Genomic DNA, 27,009 nt, shown 5'->3' with positions numbered 1-27,009 from the left:
GTACTATAGCTTCTGTGTTTAATAAAATTATTTTCTTATACAGCATTGATTTTTTTTTATTTTGAATAAGCTTTTATTTAAGCCTGCATTTAAACTTTCAGTAATAGATTGGAGTAGAAAAATAATCATCAGAAAGTAATGCATAAAACAACTCATTTCCATTCAAAAACAGACAGTATGAGTTTGAAGATGTGAGTGGTTGTTACTAATCGGAAGCTCATTGTTATAATAATTCCAACATGATGTGAATTAGATTGTTGAGAGATGTTGAGATATAACTGTTATTTTCATTCTGCCAGCAAACAACAACAGACTTAACATGCTGATCCAAGTAAATCCTGTCGATGGAGGAGTTTTCCGATGGAGGAGACACAGAAAAAGAGGAGTTTTCTGTGTGTCTGATAACAAGTCAGGATTAACCCTATCCATTTCATCCATTTAATGCACACTCTTCTGAAGTGTGTAAACAGCCTTACAATGATGTGCTTGTTTTTAATGAGCTGTGTGAGAGATGCAGAGCTCCACAGCTTCTTCTCGAGTCCTTGACCTTTTCTCATCCCCACTGACACTCGTTCATCTGTTACACCCTCACACCTTTCCCACTCTCGTTCATTTATCCTCTCATCTCCCTGTTCCCCTCCTCAACTGTCCCTCCCTGCGTATCACTCTCTGTTCTGTCTAATTGCATTTAAATTTGCCCTAAGGGATGCCTGGGTATTTTAATCCTCTCACCGGGTTTCCCTCAAATCCATTTGCACCCTGCCCTGGCCCGGTCAGTTTCATGGGTTTTCCTGCAGGAAATATCAGATGACCTTACTTTCCAGTTAGAAAAAGGTATCATGGGGAATAGAATCAGTTGAGAGGCTCATCCCACCCCCGAATCCCTCATATTCATTTTCCCCTCCTGCACAGACTTCCTGCTCTCAAGTGCAGAACAAGGTCATATTACCAAGGTCATATACTGCATGACACCAAGCAATCCACCAAAAGTTTGTGGATTTTAATGTGTAAAGTGTCAAAATCCTCTTATTTATTTTATTTTATTTTCAGCACCCTTTGTTTACTTCCAGGTTTAAATTACAACTTGAATCCCAGATTTTCAATTTAGTCTCTGAAGTTTGGACCCCACTGCACATGAATTCACTTAATTCACTATTCAGTCTAATGAAAGGATCATAATTTTATACGATTCTAATTAAAAAAGTAAAGAAATATTCTGTGTGCTCACATCTGTTTCTCAAGAACATTTATCTTATACTGTTAAGGCCTTCTGTAACCCCTTACTTCACTATATCTGGGATGTATCTGTGCATTTATGAACAGGGTAGAACAGGGTAGTGTGTTTAAGTATACAGGTAGGACTCTATTCAGAGAAGTACTGGGAGTGCTGGTAGAAAAAACAGTGTGGGTTGAAAGAATGAGGTTGACATATGCGCAATCCATGAAAACTCACGCTGTGAATGACGAATCCATTTGATCAAGTCAATTTTTTGTTTCAGACTCAAAAGGGACATCGAGACCTTTAAATTAAACAGTCCCAAAGACAGTTAGACTTAATGCAGTATTAGTATTCAAATAGAGGAGTTTGTTCCCCTGAGAATATCTATGAGCTTTTTAGTCTCAATGGCTCATGGGAACAGGGAGATGCCTTATGGATGGTGTTTAGAGGCAAGTGTCTGGGGATAAAGGGAAGCTTTTGACGCTTTTCCTTACCCACATCAATCTAAGCATCAAAAGCAAAGGGTAGAGAAGACAAACGTGCATGCCAAGGGTCAGCCAGGGACACGGATACTACTGCTGAAAGAATCCCCTTATCAAATGTCTGCCAATACAAGCAGCATCTTGTGCGCAAGAGAAATGTGATGGGAATTGCATATATCAAAGCTGTTTCTCTGTCTCCTCTTGATAGTAAAAGAGGGAAGGATAGGGCAAAATTGTGTTTGCTTGCATTACAATGTTATTTTGTCAGTTATCTACACCAGAAACAAAGGAAGGGAAATATGCGTGTCATATTTTATTCTAAATGGCCAGATGTTTCCTTATATTCACAAAAATCCCTCTTGCTTTGGCTGCTGTCAACAGTGACAGTTTGAGTGAAAATTGAGGCCATTGTTTTCTGGTGTCCTATCAGGAAGGTGTTTTTAAAATTTGATCAGAGGTTGCTCTCAGATGGAGACAGAAACTGAAGAGGACATGGGAAAAAAGATGGCAGTTTTCATGTGTGCTAGTTCACCTTTTAGAGATGACACCATTTAGCATATTAAGAGCATTTTAAACAGGTGCAGGTAGACACAGTTCTCAGTAATGAGCTTTTCTCAGCTGTAAGATCCTGATACATGGATTTTAAAACTGAATGAAAGCAACAGGAAAACAAAAAGTACATTTTTAAAAATGTATTCTTTTCTTCAAAATATTCTCTCTTCAAAAAGCACAACTTTGTCCATATTGTTCATATTGGCACCTTAAAGGTCACATATTGTACACCTTTCTGGAGTTTTATTTTAGGTTTTGATGTCCTAAAGAATATGTATTTGTGGTTTAAGTACCAAAAACCATCTCATTATATTTTTACAGTTCTTTTCTCAGGAAGTCTGCTAAGAACAGGTAGATTTTGGCCTGTCTAATTAATATACATGAGCCTCTGTTCTGATTGCCCTGTTGTTTTCTGTTTGCTACAGATTGCCTGTTTGCTTGTAAAAAAAAAAAACGGTATTGGAATCAGCCATGAAAAATCATGATCGTGCATCCCTAGACGTTAGATATTATTTGTTAAATATAACAAATAGTTGTGTGTCTGACTGGTCCAAATGCTACAACAGCTAGCAGCTCATTATAGCACAGCACAAACTTTGTCCCTTGCAGCTGTTTAATGGCTCTTTGCTTGTTTTTCTTGCTTTCTTTCTTTCTTTCTTTTATTTTATTTTTTGCTGTAAGGTTATTGCACCTTTATGGCTGATCGGGGATGGAATAATCCTCGACATCTGTTCGGGAAGTGGGTGGGGGATGCCGACGTTTGCCTTTTATTTACTGGACCTGGCCTCTCGGCTCATCCCCCAGCTCTGAGGTCGGCATGTTGACTTTTAATGGGAAAACGATAAAGAAGAAGAATCTCAAATGGGCCTCAAGGTCAATGAAGTAGTTTTGCCCCCCTAGCTATCTTTCTGGCTTGTAAAACAAACATTACTCACAAGCAGTGCGATAAATTAGCAGGATGCGACTTATAGACTTATTTTATTTTCTTAACTGCACGCATTAACTGTTTTAATTGTGTTCAGTCAGAAGAAGTTTTCTCTTTTTTTAATTAGCAAAACGAGTTCAGAACAAGTGTATTTACTGCAAAAATTTGTTGTTTTAAATTGTGAAAATCCTGCTTTCAACTTATGAAAAATAAAATATAACAACTCATCTGTAGCATTTTCAGTTTGGCAAGCCAGGCAAGTGTTTTTTCTTTTAATTTTCTCAGTATGGAAAGGTTATTTTTCTCTTCTCCATGGTCATATTCCACAGCCTCTTCCTCTTGTCCTTGTCTCTTTCTCTCTGCTCTGGCCCTGATGACGGGAGGGCAGAACGTTAATCAGAACAGCACTATCTCTCTGAGAGCACCTCCAGGCCATCACCAACTCTTGCATTCTCTGTGTGGGCACTGCCAGTCTTGGCACCCTGCACTTTGAGGGAAGTCTCTACTGCCAACTGTGACAGGATTAAAGCTCGGAGTAACTGACTATAAATACTCTTTATATTACAACTCCTAAGGGCAACTGAATACCATCGGTTGTTGGGAATCGAGTAGAATTTGGGCTATCATTGATAGGCTTTCAGTGTTTAATTTGGTTAGTAAATAAAATCTTGTCAAGCTCAGAATATTGAAATTGATTGTAGTGTGATGGATTTACATTATGTAGACTGCTTGACGGAATGTTCTAGAAAGAATTAAATAACTTGTAATGAAATCGAAGTAGATAACTTTTATGCTGTTATGTACCTGTGATTATTCTTTTGGAGCTGCATGTAACACTAAATTAAAACTGCCAGAAACTTATAGATAAATAGTAAAGTTTCAAGAAAACATTTCTCATCACTTCAGCAGAAATGCTCTTGAACTCTATGTCAGTAATGTTGTGGATAATGCATTAAGCTCAGGAAATAATTGGACCCCTGTTTGATAACATCGTTTGTGTCCCTCCGCATTTCCTTCTGTCTTTGTATGACAAATGGCCTCAGTGTGAAATGAATGGCTGGCTGTCACAGGTAATCACAAGGTTGCTTGTCAGTACCTGGTCTGCTTTCATTTGCCATGATTAACTTTGTGAAGGAATGATGGGATACGTTTCACTCATCCACTTGTCTCTTTTGTTGGATGACAGTGATGACTGGGTTAACATGCTAGCAGAAATTGCATCATCTACTGTCATGCTTGTTGTGCATCCAAAGAAATGATTTCTCTTTTGTTACAGCAATCAAAGAGCCACTGTAAAGGAGGTTATCATGTCAATCACTTCATATAATATAATGTGAGCTTCAGACATTGAGGGAGCAACTACGTCCACAAAATCTGCTGAATGCGATTTTCACAGTGCTGTTCACAAGTTTGTGACTTGGTTTTCAATGCAACATTGCCTTATATATTTTAAATGGTTGTTCTATCAACTTTTGAAACTTATTTTAATGATTTTTTCAATGCATGTTTATTTCTGGGTGTGCTTTATTATCCATTTATTTTGGGGGTGTGGTGCCCCGTGCTTGGGAGTCTTGTGGGGCTCGGAGCTCTCTACCTTGACAGCACACCAGATACAGATAACCTTTATTTAATTATAAATGTAAACTTGTGAGATGTACACATGTTAAAAAGCTGTCGATATTCTGTGACAGTAACGCCTACCTCTCTTTCTGTCTTCTGTTTGACAGGAAATTGCAGCATACTTGATAACATTTGAAAAGCATGAGGAATGGTTGACAACATCACCTAAAACAAGGTAAGAACTGATCATCAGGAATCTCTTTCCCCCCAGAATTCCAGCTTTTATCGCTGTGATGCTTAAATGAAGCCATTAGCTGGAGACTCCCCTGACAACCCACTCGAGGATCTCTGCTATCTTAAAAGTTGAGTGTTTGATATTGGGGGACATTGATGGCAGTTTCAGAAGGTTTACTTTTTATAGGGGTTTGCCTGACAGGTAATGGATTATTAATGTGGACTAATAACTGCAAATAGCCTATTAGCAAAGCTCTTAGCTCAATGCTCGGCTCTCATTTCTTCTGTCAGTGCGTTGGTAATGTGTTCATATCTAACAGCAAATTAAACGTCCTATTATAAATGAAGGTGTTAGCTGAAAGCTGTCTAGCTGCCTGCTCAGAAGTAGATGGTAGGTGTTGACTGACACTGAAGAGCGAAAAGCGAGCATGTCACGTCTATATGCGCATGCACCTGAATCAATCATCTTCATCAGTCATCTTGGTTTATGGCTGATAACTTGCCTTGGGCTCTGAAGCAGCTCTGGTGAATCTACATGTTCCCAAACCCCTCAAGAGTAGAATTTGTGTAGACTGACTCTACACTTGATTGGATGTAAGCCAGGCCAGCAGTGGTGGATTTGAGGTGTAATGGAGTGGCACTTATCCAGCATCAATGATGCTGCTGATGGGGACGGCTTAGAGTTAGGCGGGACAGAGATTGCCGCTGCGGCCATGCTGGCTGTTTTGACTTTAATTCTGCAAACTACTTTATAAAACCTGTGAAGAACATGTCTAAGATGTATTACACCACAGGATCAAAATAAAGAAATACATTTTGCTGAAAGAAATTCTCATTAATGTAATGTGAAAACAAAATTTTGGATACAATAAAATTATTATGCACCATTTTGTCAACATTTTGCCAGCTTGTTCATGTAGCCCTGTCCATTGTGATCTTGAAAAATACTGTTCTCTGGAAATTTGTTGTATCCCACCTGGTTAGGACAGAGTGTAAGAGTGTGTTCTATCACCGAGATTAAAACTCATTCTGCAGACAGTAGATGCAACCAATCATTAAAAAGAGATAAAAGTAGGAAGGTTACTTGAAGGTGAGGGAGATATTTGGCAAAAACTACATTTAATTTATCCTCCAATGCATGTCATGCATCTTATGGTGTAATATTTTAAGAAGCTTATAGTGTGGCCACACACAATTTGTATCAGTGTATCAGTTTGTGTACGTGCCCAGGTTTATATCTGTGTGTTTCTTCAGTCTGTTTTTCTTAGCCTCAGGTTAAGCCCTCCAGTCTCCTGTTCTATCCAGTTTGTCGAAACAGAGCAGTGCTTTCTACATCTCTCGCCTGCTTCTAGAAAGAAGCCCCACTTCTCTCCCAATTAGAGAGAGCCGATCCTATACTATTAGACATCTCAGTGTCCCTTGTCCTCATTGCCAGACACTGGAAACTGCTCACTCTCATGCTTTGCATGTCTGCACATAGGAAGTGCTGGGTGCCATCGGCACAGAGTAAAACCAAAGTTGACGAGGGATCGCATCTTTCACACTTGTTCATAATGTATTAAACACAGTGTCATCTCTCTCTATATCAATTTCTGTCTTCCACCCCACAACTTACTAGTCAATTTGTGAGATTGACTAATTTATCACGGTGATGTTTGTTTTTAATAACCCCATCAAAGTTTTACATTTGTCCACATTTACTTTGTTATAGACAATCAAATGGGCATTGCTTGGTCTTTGATTATTGTATCATATTTTGCGTTGTTGTTTTTAGCAGTTATTCATGGTCTCTGCTATTGTAATACTGAGTATAAAAGCACTGTCCAGATTTTAAAAAGGTAAGAACATATTTTGTATAAATGACCCATAAGGCTTTGGATGATCGAGGTCAGATGACTCCAAATCCAGCCCAATTATACATGGTCTCTATAAGACAAATTAGTCAGAAAACAAACTATACTTGATTTTGAAAAGATAGTTTTGTACATCCCTATTAACAATCCTAATTCATGTGCAAATTGACTTTGAGTACTCCAACTTCCTCCCAATTTTTCTCTTTGCCTGTAAGGGACATTGATAATAGCTGGACATAAAGCAAAAGCCAATTATAAGACATTTCCTTGCGTAATTGCTAGAGATGAGTTGAAGAGGACCCCGTCGGCTTTTTATCTCCAGCACCAAAAGATGAGCCCATGAATAAAGTGTACTTCTATGTGCTCACTCATTACAGGCCTGCGCTCAGTAATGTGTATTATCACTGTTACAGCACACGCTCAGGGCTTTTTGGATCCAGAATGGTGACCAGACAGTGAACCTTTAAAGAGCCAGTAAGATGAACATTCTGAGCTTCCTATCACTGTTTATAAGTCCTGTACAATAGCTTTAAATCCATCCAAGGTTAAAAAACATTGTCATTTTGTCAAAATATCATTTTAAAATTACCTCAATTCTCAGAGATCCCCAAACGGTTCGCGCGAAGCTGTTCAAAAGATTCAGTTTCCTTAAACCCCACCTTTATACATATATACACTGATGCCTGGAGAAAACTATCCATTAGCTTAGCTTATTTTGAATGCCTCAGAGGAGAAATATGTTTTTAGAACCAGATGTAGTTGTAGAATCTAATTTAGAATAAACAGAGTCATGCTAACCAGCAATCTTTGACCCTAAGAGAAACGTCATGTTGACTGACAGTATTTAATGTGAACTTTTAAGTTTTGCCTAGTTCAATGTTCATAGTTCTGTTAGAAGCAATCATTCATTCAAGCATTTAGTGGTGTTTCTTATTTAGCATGGCTATTTTTAAAAGAAAAGCAGAGGCAGAAAGAGAGAGGCAGGTGACAGCATTTATATGACTTTCCAGTGGTCAAGATAGAGTAGAGGTCAAGGTTCAAGGGTTATGAGAAGGGGTATGTGGTTAAGTGATTTTCTTGCAGCATGTCATTTGCTCCTCCTCCTTCCTAGTGGAAGCCAACAGCTCTGAGGCGCCTGGCTACAGGAACTGACTCAGCCTCTGGGTGGGCCAGGCTGGAGAGACAAGAGAGGCAGAGGCCAATGGGCCATAGAGAGTATAATAGCTAAGCAGTAGGCCATGGATGTTTGGAGGCATAGCCTGGGGCTCTGAACACACACATACACAAGCACACACACTCAGACACATACTGTACAGTACAAACAGAACAAACATGTGAGAATCAATCCAAGCTTGAGATAAGACAGAAGGAATATTCTATTTGTATTACCAAGAGATCAGTCACTAGAGAGAACCACAACAAATACACTGGAAGAAAAGACTTTTGCATGGTAAAAATGCAGTAGAATAAATCTATCCATCCGTATATATATATATATATATATATATATATATATATATATATATATATATATATATATATATATATATATATATATATATAATTAGAAATATTTCTTAAACACCAAAACAAAATATTACTGTAGAATGATTTCTGAATGACCATGTGACTTTTAAGACTTGAGTTATGGCTGATGAAAATTAAGCTTTGCCATCACAGGAATAAATTATAAATGTAAAAAAAAAAAAAAATGTGTATTCGAAACTTTCAACTGGTAATGTATAAAAAGAAATTCTTTGTGATTATTATGGTTTGCTTAGGTTCAGCACTGTGTCTTTAAATAATCCAAGGTTGGAGTGCTGTGATTGATGCATTTGGTTCATTGTAATGAACATTCCTGTTCAGACAGGAAGTGCAACAATGGTTAAAATCAATAAGACTGCTTGCACTCTGGCTGCTGGAACAACACTACAGCTAATTCAGGCCATACCTGTCAAAGCCCAGAAAATTTCCCACAACTTCAGTGCACTGCACTTTAATTTACACTGGCAGCCACCTCCTTTTCCATTTCTATTAAAAGGAGAGCTCTGCATTAAGTGTTAATGAAAGCCGGAGCCGCCTTGTGATTTAGGTGAGCTCGGCTGAAGCCCCGCAGCGCTGACTGCATAAAAAGAGACGGGATTCACTGCTTTTTCAACACACGCACACACAAAATCACATATGCCCTCTCTATAATGAGAAGCTTTAGTATAGACTGGAGAAATAAGATTGTTAGCACTGAACATCAGAATATTGAAAATGCTTATACTTGTGCTCTGAGTGAAAATGTAAGAAGAGGACAATCTCAACAAACATCACAAGAGTTGTTTCTTTTTTTAGTTCAGACGATTGAATGATATTTATTAATGCCTATTTCAGTTCACAGGAGAGATCATTCAGTTTTTCTAAGTAAACAAAAGCAAGCTTTGACAGCTAGTCCCTTCAAGTGTCTTTGTTCATAAGCTAATATGAGTTGAAGGTCCTGGATGATTTATAGACGTGTTTGCTTTCAATATCTAGTTCATTTTCATGTTTGAGGGTAAGCTGAAGAACCTGTCCTTCACTCAGCTTCATACATTATGTTAACATCACGTGTCTCTGGAAGGCATCCAGCGATGCTGTTTTCTCTTTATTTGCATCCCACACCCTAGTCCTTAACTGAAAATAGGACAAAGGTAATAGTCCGCTTAAAAATATTGTGTACAAGAGATACCTGGTGAATACAGTAAATGCTTTTGAGGAAGAACAAATAACTGGATTTGAAGGGTCATGCCATCAGATCTTTGTTTGAGGAGCTTAGAAGAAAGCAAACTACATATCCATGGGGGTTATCGTATATCCAGCTCAGTTTGGTTGTGAACCCGTAAACAAGAGTTAAGTTGGGCACAGATTGCTGGTGTCTCTTACATCGAAGTTATAAGACAATAAGTGTCTCTTTACTCAGAACCTGCAATAACATTGTTGTTCGCCATCCTCATGCCTTCATGCAATACACCTCTCTCTTTCTAATTATCTCTATTACTCACTGTTTTGCTGCTCCTCTCTGCTCCCTGTCCCAGCATCCACTCCAGTACAGCTCCCAGCAGAGCACTCTAAAAGACACAGCTTTGATTAAAACCTACAGCAACACCGCCAGCGCAGGAGAAGAGCCCAAGCAATGACAACACAAATGGGCACACAGTCTCAGCCACACTAACAGCAAATTGCATTTGCAACACCTCAAGTAAATGAAGACACACTCCACAGCAACACTTGAGGTTAAATTAGTGCACTCTTAGTTGGATGTTTTTACTTGTGTGTGAGAATTTGTGTTGCCATTTCTTCAAGCATCAGCTGAGTGCCACTGTGCTCAGCGAGTCTGGAGAACGTGTCTTTAAAGTCTGACCAAGCTCATGTCTGATGCTTTGTGGCACCCATAAAAGAAAAAAATAACAAAGAACTTTGCAAGCGTACAATCCTATTATATATACTTAATTTGTATTCTATCTAGAAGCATTTATGTTCATGTACTTGCATATAGTATGTTATGAACAAAAATGACAGAATGAAGCAGGAAGGTGTTTGAGTCTGAAGGCCACAGATATGTCAGCTCGGCCTATTAGCCAAAACCTCTGTAACCTTCCCTAGGTAGAGTGATATAGTCAGACTGACGTCAACGCCCCCTATCCATCCATATGCCCTGAGAGGAAACAATGCCCCACAAAAGAGCTGCCAATCCTGGAGTCTGACCAAGGGCAACCATGCCACCCACTGGCCCCCTGGGCAAGAGCCACTCACACCCTGGAGATAGATGGGAAAATAGAGAGAGCGAGAGAGGGAAGGGTAAAGAGAACAAGGACAGGGAGGAAGACAGACAAGTCAATTTGAGGAGAAAGAGAGTGGATGAAAAATGGAAAGGGGACAGAGAGTGAAGATGATAGAGGGATAAAGCAAAGGAAAATGGAAACATGTCGATAAGAAGAAAGCAAGTGAGTCAAATGGAGATGGGCTGAGTTATGAAGGATGTGGTTTAAAGAAGGGAGGGGACATCACACAGAGTAAAAAGGGAGGGAGTGCAGAAAATGCACAATTTCAGAATGGATTGAGATGGAGACTGACAGACTTGTCAGTCACATGGTTTAGGGCCTGTTTATGGAAACATATACTGGCCAGAAATGAGCACCCCCCCCCCTCCCCCAAAAAAAAGACGGTCATCATTTGCTCATCCTTAAGGCAAACAAATATTACTTTTTTATTCTTCTGTGGAGCGTGTGTTTTATAAAATATTACAAAGTCATTCATTCATTTATTGTAAGTCAATAGGGTCCAATGATCCAAGGACTCAACTGACTTTGTTTGGACAAAAGTAGTATTCAGATTAACTTGTTTTGTATTCTGCAGAAGAACGACATGAGGTTGAGCAAATAATGACAGAATTTTTATTTATGGCTACACTTTCCCTTTAAAGTGTCACTTGCAAGCCCATCAAAATGAAGAATAGAGCTTTTCCAGTCACCTTCACCTTCAGATCAGTATAGTCTCTGTTGCTCAGAGATCAAACTGTTGCCCACATAGCAGCCACAGGAAATGCCTTTGCATGCCATTTGTCCATATGCCAATGGGCAGAGAGAAAAGAGGTTAACCTGAAGAGATTCGGGCACAATTAAAGGAGCGTGACCAAGTGTTAACACTAATGCAGTGTAAGGGGATGCTGCAGGAGGAGGCCCATTGAATGAGGGGATGGTTGAATAATTAAGCTGGAAAGAAAAGTTGATGTCAAGCAGGTGTTCAAGGAGAAAGTGTCAGCCAAGCGGGCCGAAATGGGGAGAAGTGCTGCCACTGCAGTGTAATAATAAAGACTTAATTCAATTAGTGCTTCTGCACCGGTGCGCAGCACACTGTCGGCCTGTCAGCTCCAAACAGCCCCTGTACTGTTCTTCAGACATGGAAGCACACACACACACACACAATAACATAGCTAAATGATTATACTCCAGAATCCCCATATCTTTCAATGCTCTGCCACTCTTGGTTTCATATTCCACTGTCTTAGCTACATCAGCCCACCATGTCTGCTTTATTGTTCTCTCTTCTTTGTGTAGTGGTGGGCAACTTCATGTGAAAAGTGTCACAAATGTTAATGTCTCAGTTTGTCTATTTAGCAATGTCCTGGCCTTTAGAGTATTCTCCAAAGAAGTATAATAATAATAAAGAAATAAAAAAGTTTACAGTTTCAGTGCAAGTGCTCATTCAACCGTGCTTGATGTGTAATGTTGTCAAACAATTTTGTCTAGTCCATTTTTGTGTATTATGTTTAAAATAATATATATTATTTTATTATAATAAGGGACAAGTGGAAAATATTATCATTATTTGGGTAATCATACTTCAAATACTGTTGTTTGAGCTTAACTTGTACTGAACATAAAATATTCCTTTCCATTATTGATATATACACAGTTATTTTTAGATTAGGGATCCCTTATGGACGCATGCCTGATGAAAACTGGTGTTTTTGTGGGTGGCGTAAAAGCAGTGGCGCAGCAGGTTCTCTCCTGGCACAGTGAAGCTGGTAATGATAAGTCCTGCTCCATATGAAGGAAGAATGGACGGGAAGCCAGACTGAGGTAGTTGTCTTGGTGTTATGTATGGAGATGGATAGACAAATAGAACCTGGTTATGTTCCAGGAAGCTTCGTGAGTAAATTGCCCCACTACACTTCGTTGCCATACACAGACACCAGTCCTGTTCCATCTGCAGGTCTCCAGCAGTGTGGAGTAGCACAGGAAGAACACAGCGTGCCTGTGTCTGTGGCCTTATGCATATACACAGCGCAACTAGACACAAACCATGATGTAATCATTACACATGTTTATACATGTATATTCATGGTCCAAAATGTATACCATACCTGTCAATCATGAATGAATTATATATTACACATAAGAGACATGAAAAAGAAAAAAAATATTTATTTCTTTTTTCTGTAACTTTTATATATTGTATGTGTGATTGTTAGATTCCTAGTGAAAATCATGCCATTTCTATGTGTGTGGTGCAAACACACACGCATAACCCACAGGGCCCCCTGTTACAGGTCATTAATCCAAATCCAGAACATATCAGTCTGGCCACGCTGTGAACAGTGTGCTGTCAGTCAGCGAGTCCGAATGGAGCGATGCTATGTGTACAGACACAGCCGGAGAGACGTGCTGGAGAGCTCCTGGAATCAATAGCTTATATATAACCCTCATGACAGGCCAAGGCTCTCCTACCACTCACAAGTCACTGGCAGCAAGACAGCATGCTCCAGGAGGGAATGGCATTGATTTAGGGCGCGACAGCACCCAGGCTAGTGTTCTACCGATTGTGTGCGCTCTCTCCCTCTCCCTTTTCATTCACAGCTTGTTTCACTTTATCACCACAACTGCTTTTTGTCTTTAGCAGACACACATACATAAGCGTAGAGACTCAACTCTTGTGATATAAGTGTTGCTTTACATTACTGTCATTCTGTTACGTAAATGTTGAGGACTTTAATGTATTCAGCTGCCTTGAGTTCTGACTGCAGGCCATAAAGCGTTTCCCTTCAAATGCTCCATTACAATCTGTGAAAGGACAGGCTTGGAAAGGGACTACCCATAATTAATTTTGCATCACTGAATTAATTGTCTAAAGTGTAAGAAGCCAATTGATAAATTATTCAGCCATTTTTTAGTGTGTGTGTTTGGAGGGAAGATGGGAAAGGAGGTAAGAGCCATTCCAAATTGGAAAATTAATATTCATAACTTTTTTATGAAGTTTAAAATGGCTATCAATTCAAGGTTTAGAGGCGCATTACTGAACAGCCTCAGAAACAGGCAATTGCTGCTGGCTGTCAGGGATAATTCAGACAAACCAGATCTCTGATGCCTCATGCCCTAATCATTTGGGTGTTTTTAGACATGGGACCGCAGTGTTGATCCTGGATTTATATCGCTAAAATGGGTCCAAATTTGATCAAACCTCTGAAAATGTAAGGTGTTTGTTTTCTTCCTTCTCTTCCAGCAATTATGGAAAGTATTGCAGTTCCGTTGATCTTTCTGTAGAAGCAATTCTTGAGCTATTTTCTTTCCATTTTTATTTAATTGATCATGTTTGGTAGAGTGAATGTTTACCTGTGAGCTTAAAACATAATCCAGCTAAACCAAGCTGTTTAAAACTAATGACAAGACACTAAATCCTTCATTAGAGTGCTTGCAAGGCAGGAGTGTATTGATATTCCTTAATCATTCTGTTATTCAGTTTCCTGTCGGCCCAGCTGCATCTCTAAAAGCTGTAAGGTCATCAGTTTTACAAATGTTTTCTTTTTTTTTTAAAGTCTGTACTCCATTTGACACTTTTGTTAGAATGTTTAATTCAAAATCGAGCAAGTTCAATTCGGTTCTTGAATGTTATTATTATAAATTATTAATATAAATTGTGTTATTTATTTGAATTTTGATTGATCCTTTCTTGCTGTTTGAGCATGTATGCTGCAAAGACGGGGTCTTATTAAGTGTTTCTCACGAACAGACAACAACAACAAGAAAACATTCACATTTAATTTACTCAGCATCAAAGCCTAAAACTTAAGCTTATCTTAAACTTTAATACTATTCTGCCTTGCAAGCACTGGTGTTTTCCTCATGAAATGCAAATGTAGTTTTTCTTATTTGGGAATGATGGCTCAACATCCAATATGAATGAATTGTCCAGGAACATAATTGAGCTGTGTGTCTGAGTGTGTGCACGTTGTAGATTTAGAGCAGGTTTTGCTGCTGACCTCACTCTGAGGAGAGAGAGATGCATCAATATGATTTGGGTATGATGATGTTGAAATAGCCATGAAGAGTGTCAATTATTTACAGGTGATGTGCCCATTGAATTGGCAATGAAGTGGCCCATAAATTACCCCTCTCTGTAATCAACCCCTCAGGGAAAATAATGAAATAACTACTGCAGGAGCAAGGGAACCGCTGTTCAGCAAAGCTTGTTTGACTATATGATTTTTGAAGGGGTGGCTAACCTTTAAAATGACATTGGATGGTGAAAACACATAAAATTGCTCTGCTAAAATGTCCCTAAATCCTCCTGCTGTGAGGAACAGTCTGTACTTCATGTTCGTAACAAAGGATGAATAGTTCAGATGGCACCTAAACATGAAAATCCTGGCATTATTTACCATAGATATGTATAGGTAGATGCTCTATTAGCAGCTGTTACTACTGGCCGCTATACTTAATTCAGCAGCCATATTGGAATGGTTGAAGCCGGTCCGTGTATTGTTTTCCGAAGATGAACGAAGGTCTTATGGATTTGGAACGACATGAGGATGAGTGATTTTCATTTTTGAGTAAACTATCCCCTAAAACATGACATTATGTAAGGTTTCCCAAACTGGGGTTTGTGAAGGAACTGCACAGGATTTATTGGTTGAATAAATAGAATAATTTATTAAATTAAAAAATGTTACATTAAAATAAATCATTTTAAAATCAAAGTAAAACACTTGCTAAAAAAATGAAATATTTTAGTTGTGTACTTGTACTGTATGTCATGTGACCATAACTAACGTCTGAGAACCATGAACATGCAAATGTGATAATTAATATATTTATTTTAAAATCTCTTCAAGTAAATATATTATGTGAAAGAGGATCAAATAGCAAAGTTTGTGAATTTGTGCATTTTAATGTAACAAAACAAAACAAAAAAACAAAAGCATTTCAAAGACATAGAAACACTTTATTAAACCCGAAATGATTTTTGTGAATCCAGTGGTCAAATGCTGTGTAGATATCTGACTAGTGACTGGTCTGTGTGAAGGTCCACAAAACTGGAAGGCTCTCCAAGTGTATCGTAGCAGTAGTCTATTTTGTTAATGAACATTTAAAAGATGAAAAAGAGGAAGTAGGGAGAATCAATAAATTATGAATTATGTGTAAATGTATAATCATGTAATCCATAAAAAGGTAACTGCAGTTTGATTACAAGTATTTTAAAACGTAATTTATTCAAAATAAATGTACTTAATTTTTTTAATCTGACTACTTAATCTAGATTACATGTAATCAGTTACTACTCAGCTCTATGTTTACTGACTCTGACATCATTCTAAACCCATATGCTTTATTTATTTATGTGTAAAAATTTGACTCGAGGAAGCATATAAAAACTTTTTTATTATTATTATGCATTTGTTTAACCTTGCTTTTCAGAGTTTGTATATTAGAGTAACATGACTGTGGGCAAATGATGATGTTTATTTTTGGGTGAACTATTCCTTTAATCAGCAGAACCCATGATCTGGACTTCTGGTCTTCTCACATTGGCCACTAATTGGCAGGGCTGAGGGCGCTGTCTGCCAGGGGCTCCCAAAGTGCATTTTGGGATGGATGATGAGCAAGGGCCCATTTGAATTAACTAGTGCAAAATTTAATTAAAATTAATTATTTCTGGTCTGCTTGGTACCCTCTTTATGCGGTTGTCTTGTGTGACAGGATGTAATTTGGTGCTGGTCCAATATTGTGTCTCTCAACATTAACATCAGCCTTTTGTTACACAGAGCAAATGAAGAGGGCAAGCATATGTGTGTGTCTGCATCTGAGTGTGCCTATTTTATAGCAAATATCAATACTGTAATTTGTGTTCAGATCTTTGCGTTTATGTCAAGAAGTCTGCACATAGACTGAGCTGTTTTAGCATATTGCCTCTATCCTCTATCCTTGTGACCGTGTGTGTGTTTGTCTGTGTGCAGTCAAGGCTATATTGTCATCTCTTTCAAAGGAGTTTAGTCTCATCACACCCCCTCTCCCTGACCTCCTGTTTACCCTGATTCACACACAATAACATCAGTTCCTTTTCCCACATCCCTCTAGCTCCAGAAATCTGCTCTCTAACGTTATTTACAGAAACACCGGAAAGAAGATTTCCCTCTTCTTCTTTATTTGTGATTATCTTGTGACAAAGAGAGTGAAAAAGTTGAAGAAAATGAGCATCGTAACTACTGTTCCAGTGTCTGTTGGGGAAACTACTGTGTTAGATTTGGATGACATCTTTACCTGAACTTTTGAAGTCTGATTGATGAAGCTGATATTTTCTCCATTTTATGTGAACTAATTCTATTTAGACGTTTATGTAATAAGTTACTCATCAATAGTATTACAAACTTTTGCCCATCCACATTAATTTTGATCCACATTAAAGGTTGTTCCAACAAAGAACTGCCAACTCTGACAGGAGTTTTTATATATATACAGTATATACAAACATACTATATACAGCATACTATATATATATATATATATATATATATATATATATATATATATATATATATATATATACATATATATATATATATATATATATATATATATATATATGTATACAGCTTTTTAAATATCTGAAAGTACACTCTTAACATCAGTCAGTCAAGCATTATAATATGATATTATGTTAATCAAGCATTATTTAATGATAGAACTTGAGTAATTTCACACATGCTTCAGGACCTGGTCACGCAGAGGCATTCACAAAGCATTTCTGACACAGCGCACTGAGTCCCTGATGGTGAACAGTAACTTTAAGATTTATTGAAGAAGTCATTGAGCACAATATTTCAAAACTAAAACTTATTCTTAGGAGTACCTGAAGGAGTACCAAACTGTTTTTAAAGTAAGCAATTCTTGTTTTTTTTTTTTCAAACCTTTAAGATCAGGAATTCGTCACTTTTTTTAATAGGCCATATAAGTACATTAATTATGCTGCATAGTTAACGTTGTGCTGCTTAAAAATATCCTAATATTAACTTCACAACACCATCTGCACGCACAATTCAGTGATTTGAGTTTTGAGGCTCATTATCTCAGATTTTAACCCTGAACCTCATTCTTAAATTTCTGATTTTAACTGATCTGTCAAGATGAGCAATCTAGGACAGTTTGGTACTTATTTGGTCAGATTTTCTCTCTGTCTGATCTGGCCTAAATGTTATTCTATTGAGCTGTTCTCTGCTCACACACTGATCTCAGACCAGTTGATTTTCTCAAGCCTCAATTGCAACTCCATACAGAGGTGAGGTCTGTTTTTTCCTTCGAGTCCTGACCCACACTGAGTCTTACTTTGGCAGTCCTCACAGGACGGCTGGATGGCACTAAACCAATTCCACCTCATATGTTCTCACCGTTTTTCATCTAATCTGACCCCTACTCAGGATTCCAGCACACCACATGATTCCTTTAAAAGGCTTAATTAAGGATCTGTGATTCAATCGCACTAATAGAATCATGGATGACATGCAAGGCCACGGCTGTTCAGAGGTTGAATCTTGTAAACATCAGCGGAAGATGACTGTCAGAATAAAACTCAAGAAGTGAAGAGAGACCACAAAGAAATTAAAAGGAGAGCTGTGTAAAGAAGGAGAGAGTAGATGAAACTAGACAGGAGGTATCAGAAGAAGATGGGATGGAGAAATAAGATTCTGCAAACTGTAGCACACTTGAACCAGTATGATCATCCACTTTCTTTCCACTCCAGCACAAGGCCATCATGACATAGAATCACAGGTGTGATCCTGATATTCTAAGTTCTGTAAGACACACAATCATTTTCTGATCTAATATGGATCTTTATAGCCAAGTGAACAATGGCAATAATTAAGCATGCTCTCCAAAACTGTTCTCTGTCTCTTGTATGTCGTATATAAAGGTCTGATTTATTTTAGTGATTTAGTTCATTCTGATAGTCCATGTAAATTAAATGTGAAAAGAATCCTAAACTTAAGAATTTTACTTTTTTTTTGTCACAAAATATTTAGTTGAGCAATGAATGTCAATATACAAAATAATAATAATAATAATAATAATAATAATAATAATAATAATAACTTTCTGGGTAAATTGGACAGAACACATGCTGGGTTAATTTGACCCAGCTTTTTGGGTTGCATACATTAACCTATTTGTGGAGTTTCTTTTTAATATGGTCCTGGGTTTCAATTTTGATATGAAACTACTGCGGAATCAAAGACACCTACATCGTGGATGCCTTTGAGGTAATCGAAAACATACCAAAATGGGCAAGGGACCTGCCAACAAGTAACAGTGGTGAGTGTGTTTTTAATGGTGGAGGTGTCCGTGATTAATTATCAGGTGATTGTGAAAGAAGCTGGTTTGGCTGGTGAGGCAGGTGATCCCATGACAAGAGTGCAGAAAAACTACCTAACACCTGGGTAAAAATATTTAAAAGGCAAAGGTTTGAGAAGAACCACATTCAAACAAATTAATAGCAAGCATTTAAGGGGCCTGCTAAAAAGGAAACTATATTAGCGTTAGAATAACATAACAGTTGTTGTTTTTTCGAGGCATGCTGTACATAACTTCTAGTCATTGACTACACGCTCCCCCCTGCCAAAGTTACTCGGTCATTATGTGGGAAACACTGCAGATATATTTAGAATAAGTTAAACGCTAACGTTATAGTTTGACCTCTTATTAACGTTCGCACTCTTCCACTGATAAACATGGTATTAGCTTTGTGGCTAATCTAATATAGCAATGCATTAGCGGCTGTAAGTGATGTTATAGAATATTTAGAAGTGATAATGATAGGACCGTTAACTAGAACTACCACCCCGTTTTTATATACAGTGTATGAACTAAATCATTTCACATGACGAACGACAGACTCACCGTCAAAACAGTACATCTCCGTGGCTTCGCTGATCGCTTTCTTCACTAGTGGATTTCTGGCGCTGTTGTCAACTCTGGAGCTGCAGAGCTCCCTCTGGTGGGCAAACTATGCAACACTCATAACATGAGTAAAGCATGAGACTCTGTTTCTCATGTTTCATCGGCCGTTATAAACGCTGATGCCGATTTAAATGCAATAAGCTCATACCGGCCGATAATATCGGCCGGCTGATATATCGGTCGGGCTGTAGTATTCTCACAGTTAATTCATGAATGCATAGGTGTCCCAGGCCTTGTGGTGGGAAGTTTGTGTGCAGATTGTACACAGTGGAGCTGAGGAAGTGTGGCAGAGGACTGCTGGAGGCTGCATCATGAGGGTCTTTGTGCAGTTGTCTTAGGCAGGCTGTAAAATATTGTTGGGATTTAAAAATTTACCAGATATTTTTGACTGTGAAAACCATGCAGGCTAGGTCAGTCATTTTGTCTCATGACACTTTAAATTAATGCAATAAATAAATAAATAACAAAACTACCCCACATTGATGGATCCCACTGTGGTAGAGTACCCATAAATCAATGCGCTCGAATAATTTAATTATGTATGCTTTGGCAAAGCATGAAGATGTATGGGGACATGTAATTACTTGTTATTTAGAATTAATAGATGTTTTAGTGTTATATTATTTAGTGTTGTTTTGTTGTAAATAGTCTTTCGATGGAAGTCACCATTATGGTGATTAGTATTCCCTCTGGTTGAAAACTTAGACCTTGTTCAATTTTAATTACTTATCTCCTACATGTGCAATCATGTTATAAGGGTGGTAGTATTTTATGTTTAAGTAAATTATTCTATTATGCCACGGGCCCCTATCAAATCACAAGTGCTGTACTTATTATCAATAAAGAACTAGTTCAACATGATAACTAGTGTAACATGATACTATGTTACTTAGGTGCTGAGTTATTATTAAGACTTATTAATAATGGTTATTATTATCATCAAAATTAAAAACAAATTATTATTTTTATATCCCTCTATTCCACTAGGAGCCTGTGTCTCCAGATTAATTTAAATTGTTCATTGCACCACATTGCCCCCTCTCTGTCCCAGAATCCCTTTATCAGCATGGGCCAGGTTCCTGACTCCCTCCTCTCCTCCACACATCTGGAGCACAGCTGGAGGAGGGCATGGGTTGGGCTTCTACCGTCATCTATAGCGCATCAGCAGGATGCAAGGTGGAAGCAGGTGAGTCACATATCTGAAATGGAGAAATAATTTCCTGTGCCGCTGATCTATGCGATCCATTAAGCAGCTGTATGCCGTACTGTAGTAGGCGGAGGAAAACCAGCCTCTTGGCCCATATTCTTCCTGCAACTTCTATCTATCAGGGTGTCAGAGCTGCCATGCTGCACTCACTCTGAGCAGCAGGCAGGGGCCAGACACAACAGGAGGTCCTTGTTTGAAAAGATCCCTGACTCTGCCAGAGATGGAGAGATGGATTGTGGAGCATGCAGAGGACCAGAGCAGATCTGTTTACCGAGAGGTGTCCAAATCGCCAGAGTTAGTTTGTATTTTCTCTGCACTTTCCCTTGACTTCGCAGACTTGTTGACGTTGAATGTTTGGGCCTCAGCAAGCCAATACTTAAACTAATTAGCTGGCTAATTAAGGCAATATTTCCAATCTGGGTTGAAATTTGGGTGACTTAAAATTTAAATCTCAGCCAAGTGGATAGATATCTCGGAGGCTGGCCATAAGTGAAGTTAACTGCAGGGCTGTGCTTGGCGTTTTCCCTCCAGTGGCTAATTGATTTAGCATAACAAAGCATGAACTGACATTTATTCATCACTGTGGCATTTGAGAATGCTTAAAATGTCCTTCCTCCATCTTAATGGTGACACAAAATGGATTTGGTATATGTGTGTGTTCGCTGTAGGCAGGTTTGCTTCTTTTTTTTTTTTTCGTGGCATTGAATACCTTTCCTCTAGAACTCCCTGGCTTCTCATAGATCATTTGAGACTTTGTAAAGGTCTGATGACCAAAATGTTCCCAGCTGCACATTATAATTTAGTGACTAAAAGTAGCGAAGCCTTTGCCTCCATTTGCAGGGCTCTATACGCATTGATCTATTAAGTTTATGTTGTGCGCTCGCTCTGAAATCAAGTTGGCTGGGAAGAGATGAGCATTAGTAATCCATACTCTCTAAATGAGACTCCATTAGCATAGCACTTCTGTTTGCACCTGAAATGATTGGTTTGCAAGGCTGCACTAGACACGAGGAACCTACAGTCTCTTTCTTATGGCTGTTTTATAAAAAATGCAGTAAAACCCCCAGGCAGAGAAGTCCCAATGTGGCCAGGATCTGTCGCTACGACCCACTAGTCTTCAACATCTGAGAACTGATTCAAAGAGGATGCAATTCTTTGTTTTGCAAAGTTTTAAGATGGATTGTACACACTCAAAAGAACAGAAACTGTATATTTTCTTCAGTGAAATAGATTTTCAGTATCAAACACTCAAAAATACTTATATAGGATACACATTCTATTCATTTTCTAAACATCTGAACTAAATTGCATCCATCTGACCCTTTGTTCCGTTTTAAAGGGATAAAAGAGATTCACCCAAAAATTTGAATTATGTCATCATTTACACACCCTCAAACTCTTTCAAACTTCTATGACTTTCTTTTTTATGTTGAACACTAAAGAAGATGTTTTGAAGAATATTGGTGGTAGCCATTGACTTTAATAATATGGGAAAAAATACTACTGAAGTCAGTGGCTACCAGCAAATTCATACAGGTTTGGAACAACATGGGTACCAGTCCGTAAATTATGCCAAAATTGTAATTTCTTTAAGTTACTGACAAATTCTACTTTATTGACTTTTGCCATTCACCATTTTTTCAGACAAGTTTTTGTTCTTTTCTAATGTAAGTCGTTTGTGGATCTATGAGTTTGGATAGTTTTAAACACAATTTTGCAGAAAATCTACATAAATATGCTACATTGTGGTTGTCAGGTGACTTATAAGAGACACAAGGTACCCAGAGAGGATTGTTCCATATTTCCATTTTTATTTTTTTTTTAAAGAAAAATTATAGATAAAATGCCTTGTACTGTCACAATGCATTACAGCTCACATCAGAATAAAATTCAATCATTTAACACTTAATGAGCACATTTTACTAAAAGTCACACTGTTCACAGAAATCTCGTTCTTCAGTTAATTCATATGGGAGATTCTCTGAAACTTGTCTGAGTTTGCAACAGAAGTGAGGCGGAACTCAGCAAAAGCGAAACAAATTTTGTTTTGTTTTTCAGATCTGATCTTTAGTACTTCAATCATTCATTACATAATGAATGTCACACAGTTTGCTATTTGAGGGATGAGAGCAAATATGAATGTGTTCACTTCATACAATAATGTGTGTAATTTATATGGCATTCACAAAGTCCTTTGAAATGAGCATCTTAGTAACTGCTTATAAACACTCCGGCAACCACTTACAGTACCCTAGCATCAAGAATATGAGTTTAGCATAAGCAAGCATTTCTTACTCTGCAAATTAAGTTTAGCTTGCAACTCTATGTAGTACATAGCAGACATTTTGGATCTCTCTTTTTGTGACAAAGTGAAGGAGAAAAGGCAAAACCTGGCTGCTCTAAATCTCTATTTATTCCCTCTCCACAATTAAACAGTCGGCTCCATGTAGTATGGAAGCCATTGACTCGGCAGATGTAGCGCTAAGTTAAACATTATGTCACTTGAAAATGGTTTTCAAGTGCGTTCAAGACTGAGATCACCTAGCTGTAAAATTATTTGTTTTATTGTGCCATTATCAGTGCAGTATTTTTTAAAGATGCAGTGCACTACACACTCACAGAACATAAGAAATTGTGAAGAAAGCGATAAGGCACTGGCTTTCATTGTGTCCTTCATAATAGTCAGATTTTTAATGTCTCCAAAATGTATTAGTGATACACTCTTAAAAAATCTGAATCCATGAAAGAACAAGTGATGATGGATAGTTAGAGGAGGAGAACAAGCCAGGCAAAGGGGCATTTCATTGTGGTGGTCTGAATGTTACTGGGGTGTTCTGTTATGTTGTTTCATCCTTCTCACAGTACAACCCTCTGCCAGCATTTATACTCTGTGTCTGGCGGTGGTCCATCATCCCCCTGGCTGTTGTATCCAAGGACCGAAGTCACCAGCAAGGAAGAGAGAGAAAGTGAGCAAGTGTGTGTTTTATTCCTTATGTCCTTATTTTGGGTCACAAGGGAGGGGCTCTCTCAGCTACTCAGCATAGACTGGCTGGAGTCTATTGATCAGGCTGGGAGTTCTGCCAACTGAGACAGAAAGAGAGAGTGAGTAAAGATAGAGAGCAAAAAAGAAAAGAAAAAACAGAGAGAGAAATGGAGCAGAAGAGAAAAGAAAAAAACGGGGGAAAAAGTAAGGGAGAATAAAGCCGACCTGGCTTTCTTGTCCTGCCAGTAGAGGAGAGCTTAGATGACTTTGTTTAATTCATCACTGTCTCACATTTCCTTGGACACCACTGGGACTGAGCTGTTCCTGAGCAGGGATACTGTCCCATCCCAGAATGCTTTTGTGGGCCTTACCATTGTATGATGGACTCAAATCAAACTCACTAGAAAGTTTGAGTTCTAGAGCAGTATTGTAGATGTTTCAGCTTCTTCATCAGATCTCAAAACGCATCTAAGATACGTGACTTTCTGAGGTCAAAGCGCTGACCTTTATTAATAAAGATGATTCATAATTTCTTCCACAACACCTTAGGTTTTAAAACTAGAAGGTATGATGCAGGCTTCAGGTTGCTGGAAGCCACTGCAAAGAGGCTGAAAAATGATGAGATGTATGAAAAAGATTTACTCCCTCAGGGAGAGAAAAGCAGTGTTGAGAGTGTCCCTCAGGACCAAAGCGCAGCTCAGACTATAAAACATAAAGACCTATGAGCTGTCTTCTGCCACATACTACATGGAAAGAGAGGTGGCTGTGTCTGGAACCGAGCAGAGGGGCTTGAACCTTGAACCCTGATTGATGAGGTCCAGTGGCGTCACACGCAGCCGTATTTAATATCCTGTATGCTTAGTTTGAATATTAATTATTAAACAGCAAAAAGGAAAGCATATCTACTTGATAATAGGGTGGTATTTATCTGGAATCTGGAAGAACAGTTGTAAAGGGTGAATTTGCTTGGGGGGAAAATCAGCGGATACAAAATATTATAAATTGCTGTGGTTATGGTCTATACGCTTCAGTTTAATCTTCTTAGGATGATGAATTATTTTGGTTATGAATCCAAGGCGAAGCTAAACATAGTACACGCACGAGGACTGTTGGAACATTTGCAGCAGACTGCGAAGCTGAAGCTATTAGTCAATAAATTAAAAACAAATTAGTTTCTGCTTCTGTTCTTTATTTGAAGAGTCATGCTCAGGTGTAATGAAAATGTATCGCGCTGTAGAGGAGAAAGATTTCAAAGATGAAATAGGGCCTGGACTGCCATACGCTTGATGGCCAGAAGAGGCAGTTATTTGTAGAGAAGGTTGAAGATATTATTATTATTTTATCTTTATTGAGAGGTATTCAGTGTCACACCATATTCACTTCTTTTCTGTCAGTGACCAATAATAATTTAGTACAGAGCACTATTTTAACATTTCTTTAAGTGCAGTTAATCAAAGGGTGATTATGAGAACTTGGTCTTTTGCCCCACGCTGACCTTCCAGTCACACTCCCTTTAGGATTTTATTTGTAATATTACTAATCAAACAGAAGAAAGCACTCAGACACTTGACGGGCCAAATCTACTGCTTCTCTGTATCAACAGCAGTTGTCTTTCATTGCACTTATAATACAAGACTATTGTATTATTGACATGGAAAATACATGTGCATTTTATGCCTTCAAGAATCTATAAAAAAAGAATACTTCTAAAACAGCAACTCATTTATTCTTTAATGAAAATTAGCAGTATATAATTTGATATAAATTGATGTAGAGAGAGGGATTCTGACAGTAGTCAGAATACACAACTGCTTTTGAAAGGCCAAATGCTTTTGAATGGAGAATGGTATAAGTGAAACCGAGATGGTTATATCACTACATTCACTTCAGATTTAAAATGAAATTTTCAATCAGGTTAATGCAAAATGTATATCAAAATGTGATATATTGTAAAGTAGTCTGTGAATTTGATCAATAATTGTACAATAATATTACTTGAAATGAAAAATAAAATAAGTCATTAGAGTTTGGGAAAGAATCAGGGGGCAATATTATAAAAATGTTATTTATTTACTTACTTTTTGAATGAAAGTACTTGAGATATATATATATTAGCAGGGGCACAAAAGTCATTGTATTCAGCCAAAACTTGACCCCTTGGCTGAACTTCTTAGCATGTGGTTATGGGACCAGCTAGAGCAGGGCTGGGCAACTTTGGTCTTGGAGGACCACTGTACTCCACAGTTGAACTTCAACCCTGATAAAAAATAAAAAAAACTGTCTGTTGCTGAATTTGTGATCTTAAAGACATTGATTAGCTGTTTCAGGTGTGTTTGATTAGGATTGGAGTATAACTCTACAGTAGTGTTAATTTCGTCAGACGAGACGAGATGAAATATGTTCATCAACGACCTTTTTCTCATGACTAAGAAGAGACGATGACAAGACTGCACCACTGTCCAAAAATGCTGACTAAGACTAAATTAACATGCATTATTGTTGACGAAAAAAGATGAGACGAAAAGTGTTTTGTATAAAATAAAAACTAAGATAAAATCTCTCTTCATTTTCGTCTACAATCGTCTCTGCTTTTTCATCAGCTGTTACGCCTTTAAAATATTCAGAACGAGTTTGCAGCTTCGCAATGTTGCTCAAGTTACAGGTCTCATACAGGCCTGTGGCTGCAACACGAAACTGCTGAACACACAAAATCTAAAGCGAACACGAGTGACGAGCAGTAGCGCTGCTTCCTACACGCAGAGTACGCAGTTTGCGTAGGGCACGCAGCTCCCAGGGGGCACCATATTATTATGTATATTAACATTTAAGTATATGTAAATAAGCATGTAAACTTGAACATAATCATAAAAAATGTGTTTTACAGTGAAGACAGACAGACACGTGACACGCCATTCCCGCAGCAGCGTGCGCGCACTCGCTCTCACCTCTTGTTTGCGTCTGACTGCAAATGATCATAACTGATGGACAACTACACCCGGGAAAAGACGACAGTAGTCCGGTGCCGAGATAAGAAAAAGAAAAAAAAGCCCAAGATGAGGCCCTTGCGTCACTTTTAGGTAGCCTACGTTTATAATCCTGTTAAACTTTTTTGGATTTGATAACATTAAGTTAATAACGTGTTTTAATGTCGGTGATAGTAATATCACCACTGCATCTGCCTTAATATTCTCTGAGTTTCCATGTTGTTAATATTTTTGTGGTAATAAAAACAGACCTAAGCG

General features: G+C 38.2%; 1 protein-coding gene across 1 annotated transcript in view; it reads left to right on the top strand.

Moving 5' to 3' along the window:
• LOC113096960 (calmodulin-binding transcription activator 1-like) overlaps nucleotides 1–27,009 on the top strand; it is a gene marked incomplete at its 3' end in the record, with an annotated part of 313,244 nt that overhangs the window by 141,403 nt on the left and 144,832 nt on the right. Inside the window, exon 3 of the mRNA XM_026262176.1 lies at nucleotides 4,906–4,973. Within this exon, the coding sequence (XP_026117961.1) occupies nucleotides 4,906–4,973 (68 nt within the window). The remainder of the gene's footprint in view (nucleotides 1–4,905; nucleotides 4,974–27,009) is intronic.

The sequence above is a fragment of the Carassius auratus genome, unplaced genomic scaffold (genome assembly GCF_003368295.1).
Source record: "Carassius auratus strain Wakin unplaced genomic scaffold, ASM336829v1 scaf_tig00216047, whole genome shotgun sequence".
In the NCBI taxonomy this organism is placed as follows: Eukaryota; Metazoa; Chordata; class Actinopteri; order Cypriniformes; family Cyprinidae; genus Carassius; species Carassius auratus.
The sequence above is the reverse complement of the archived record's forward strand: the minus strand, read 5'-3'. Positions and strand labels throughout refer to the sequence as shown.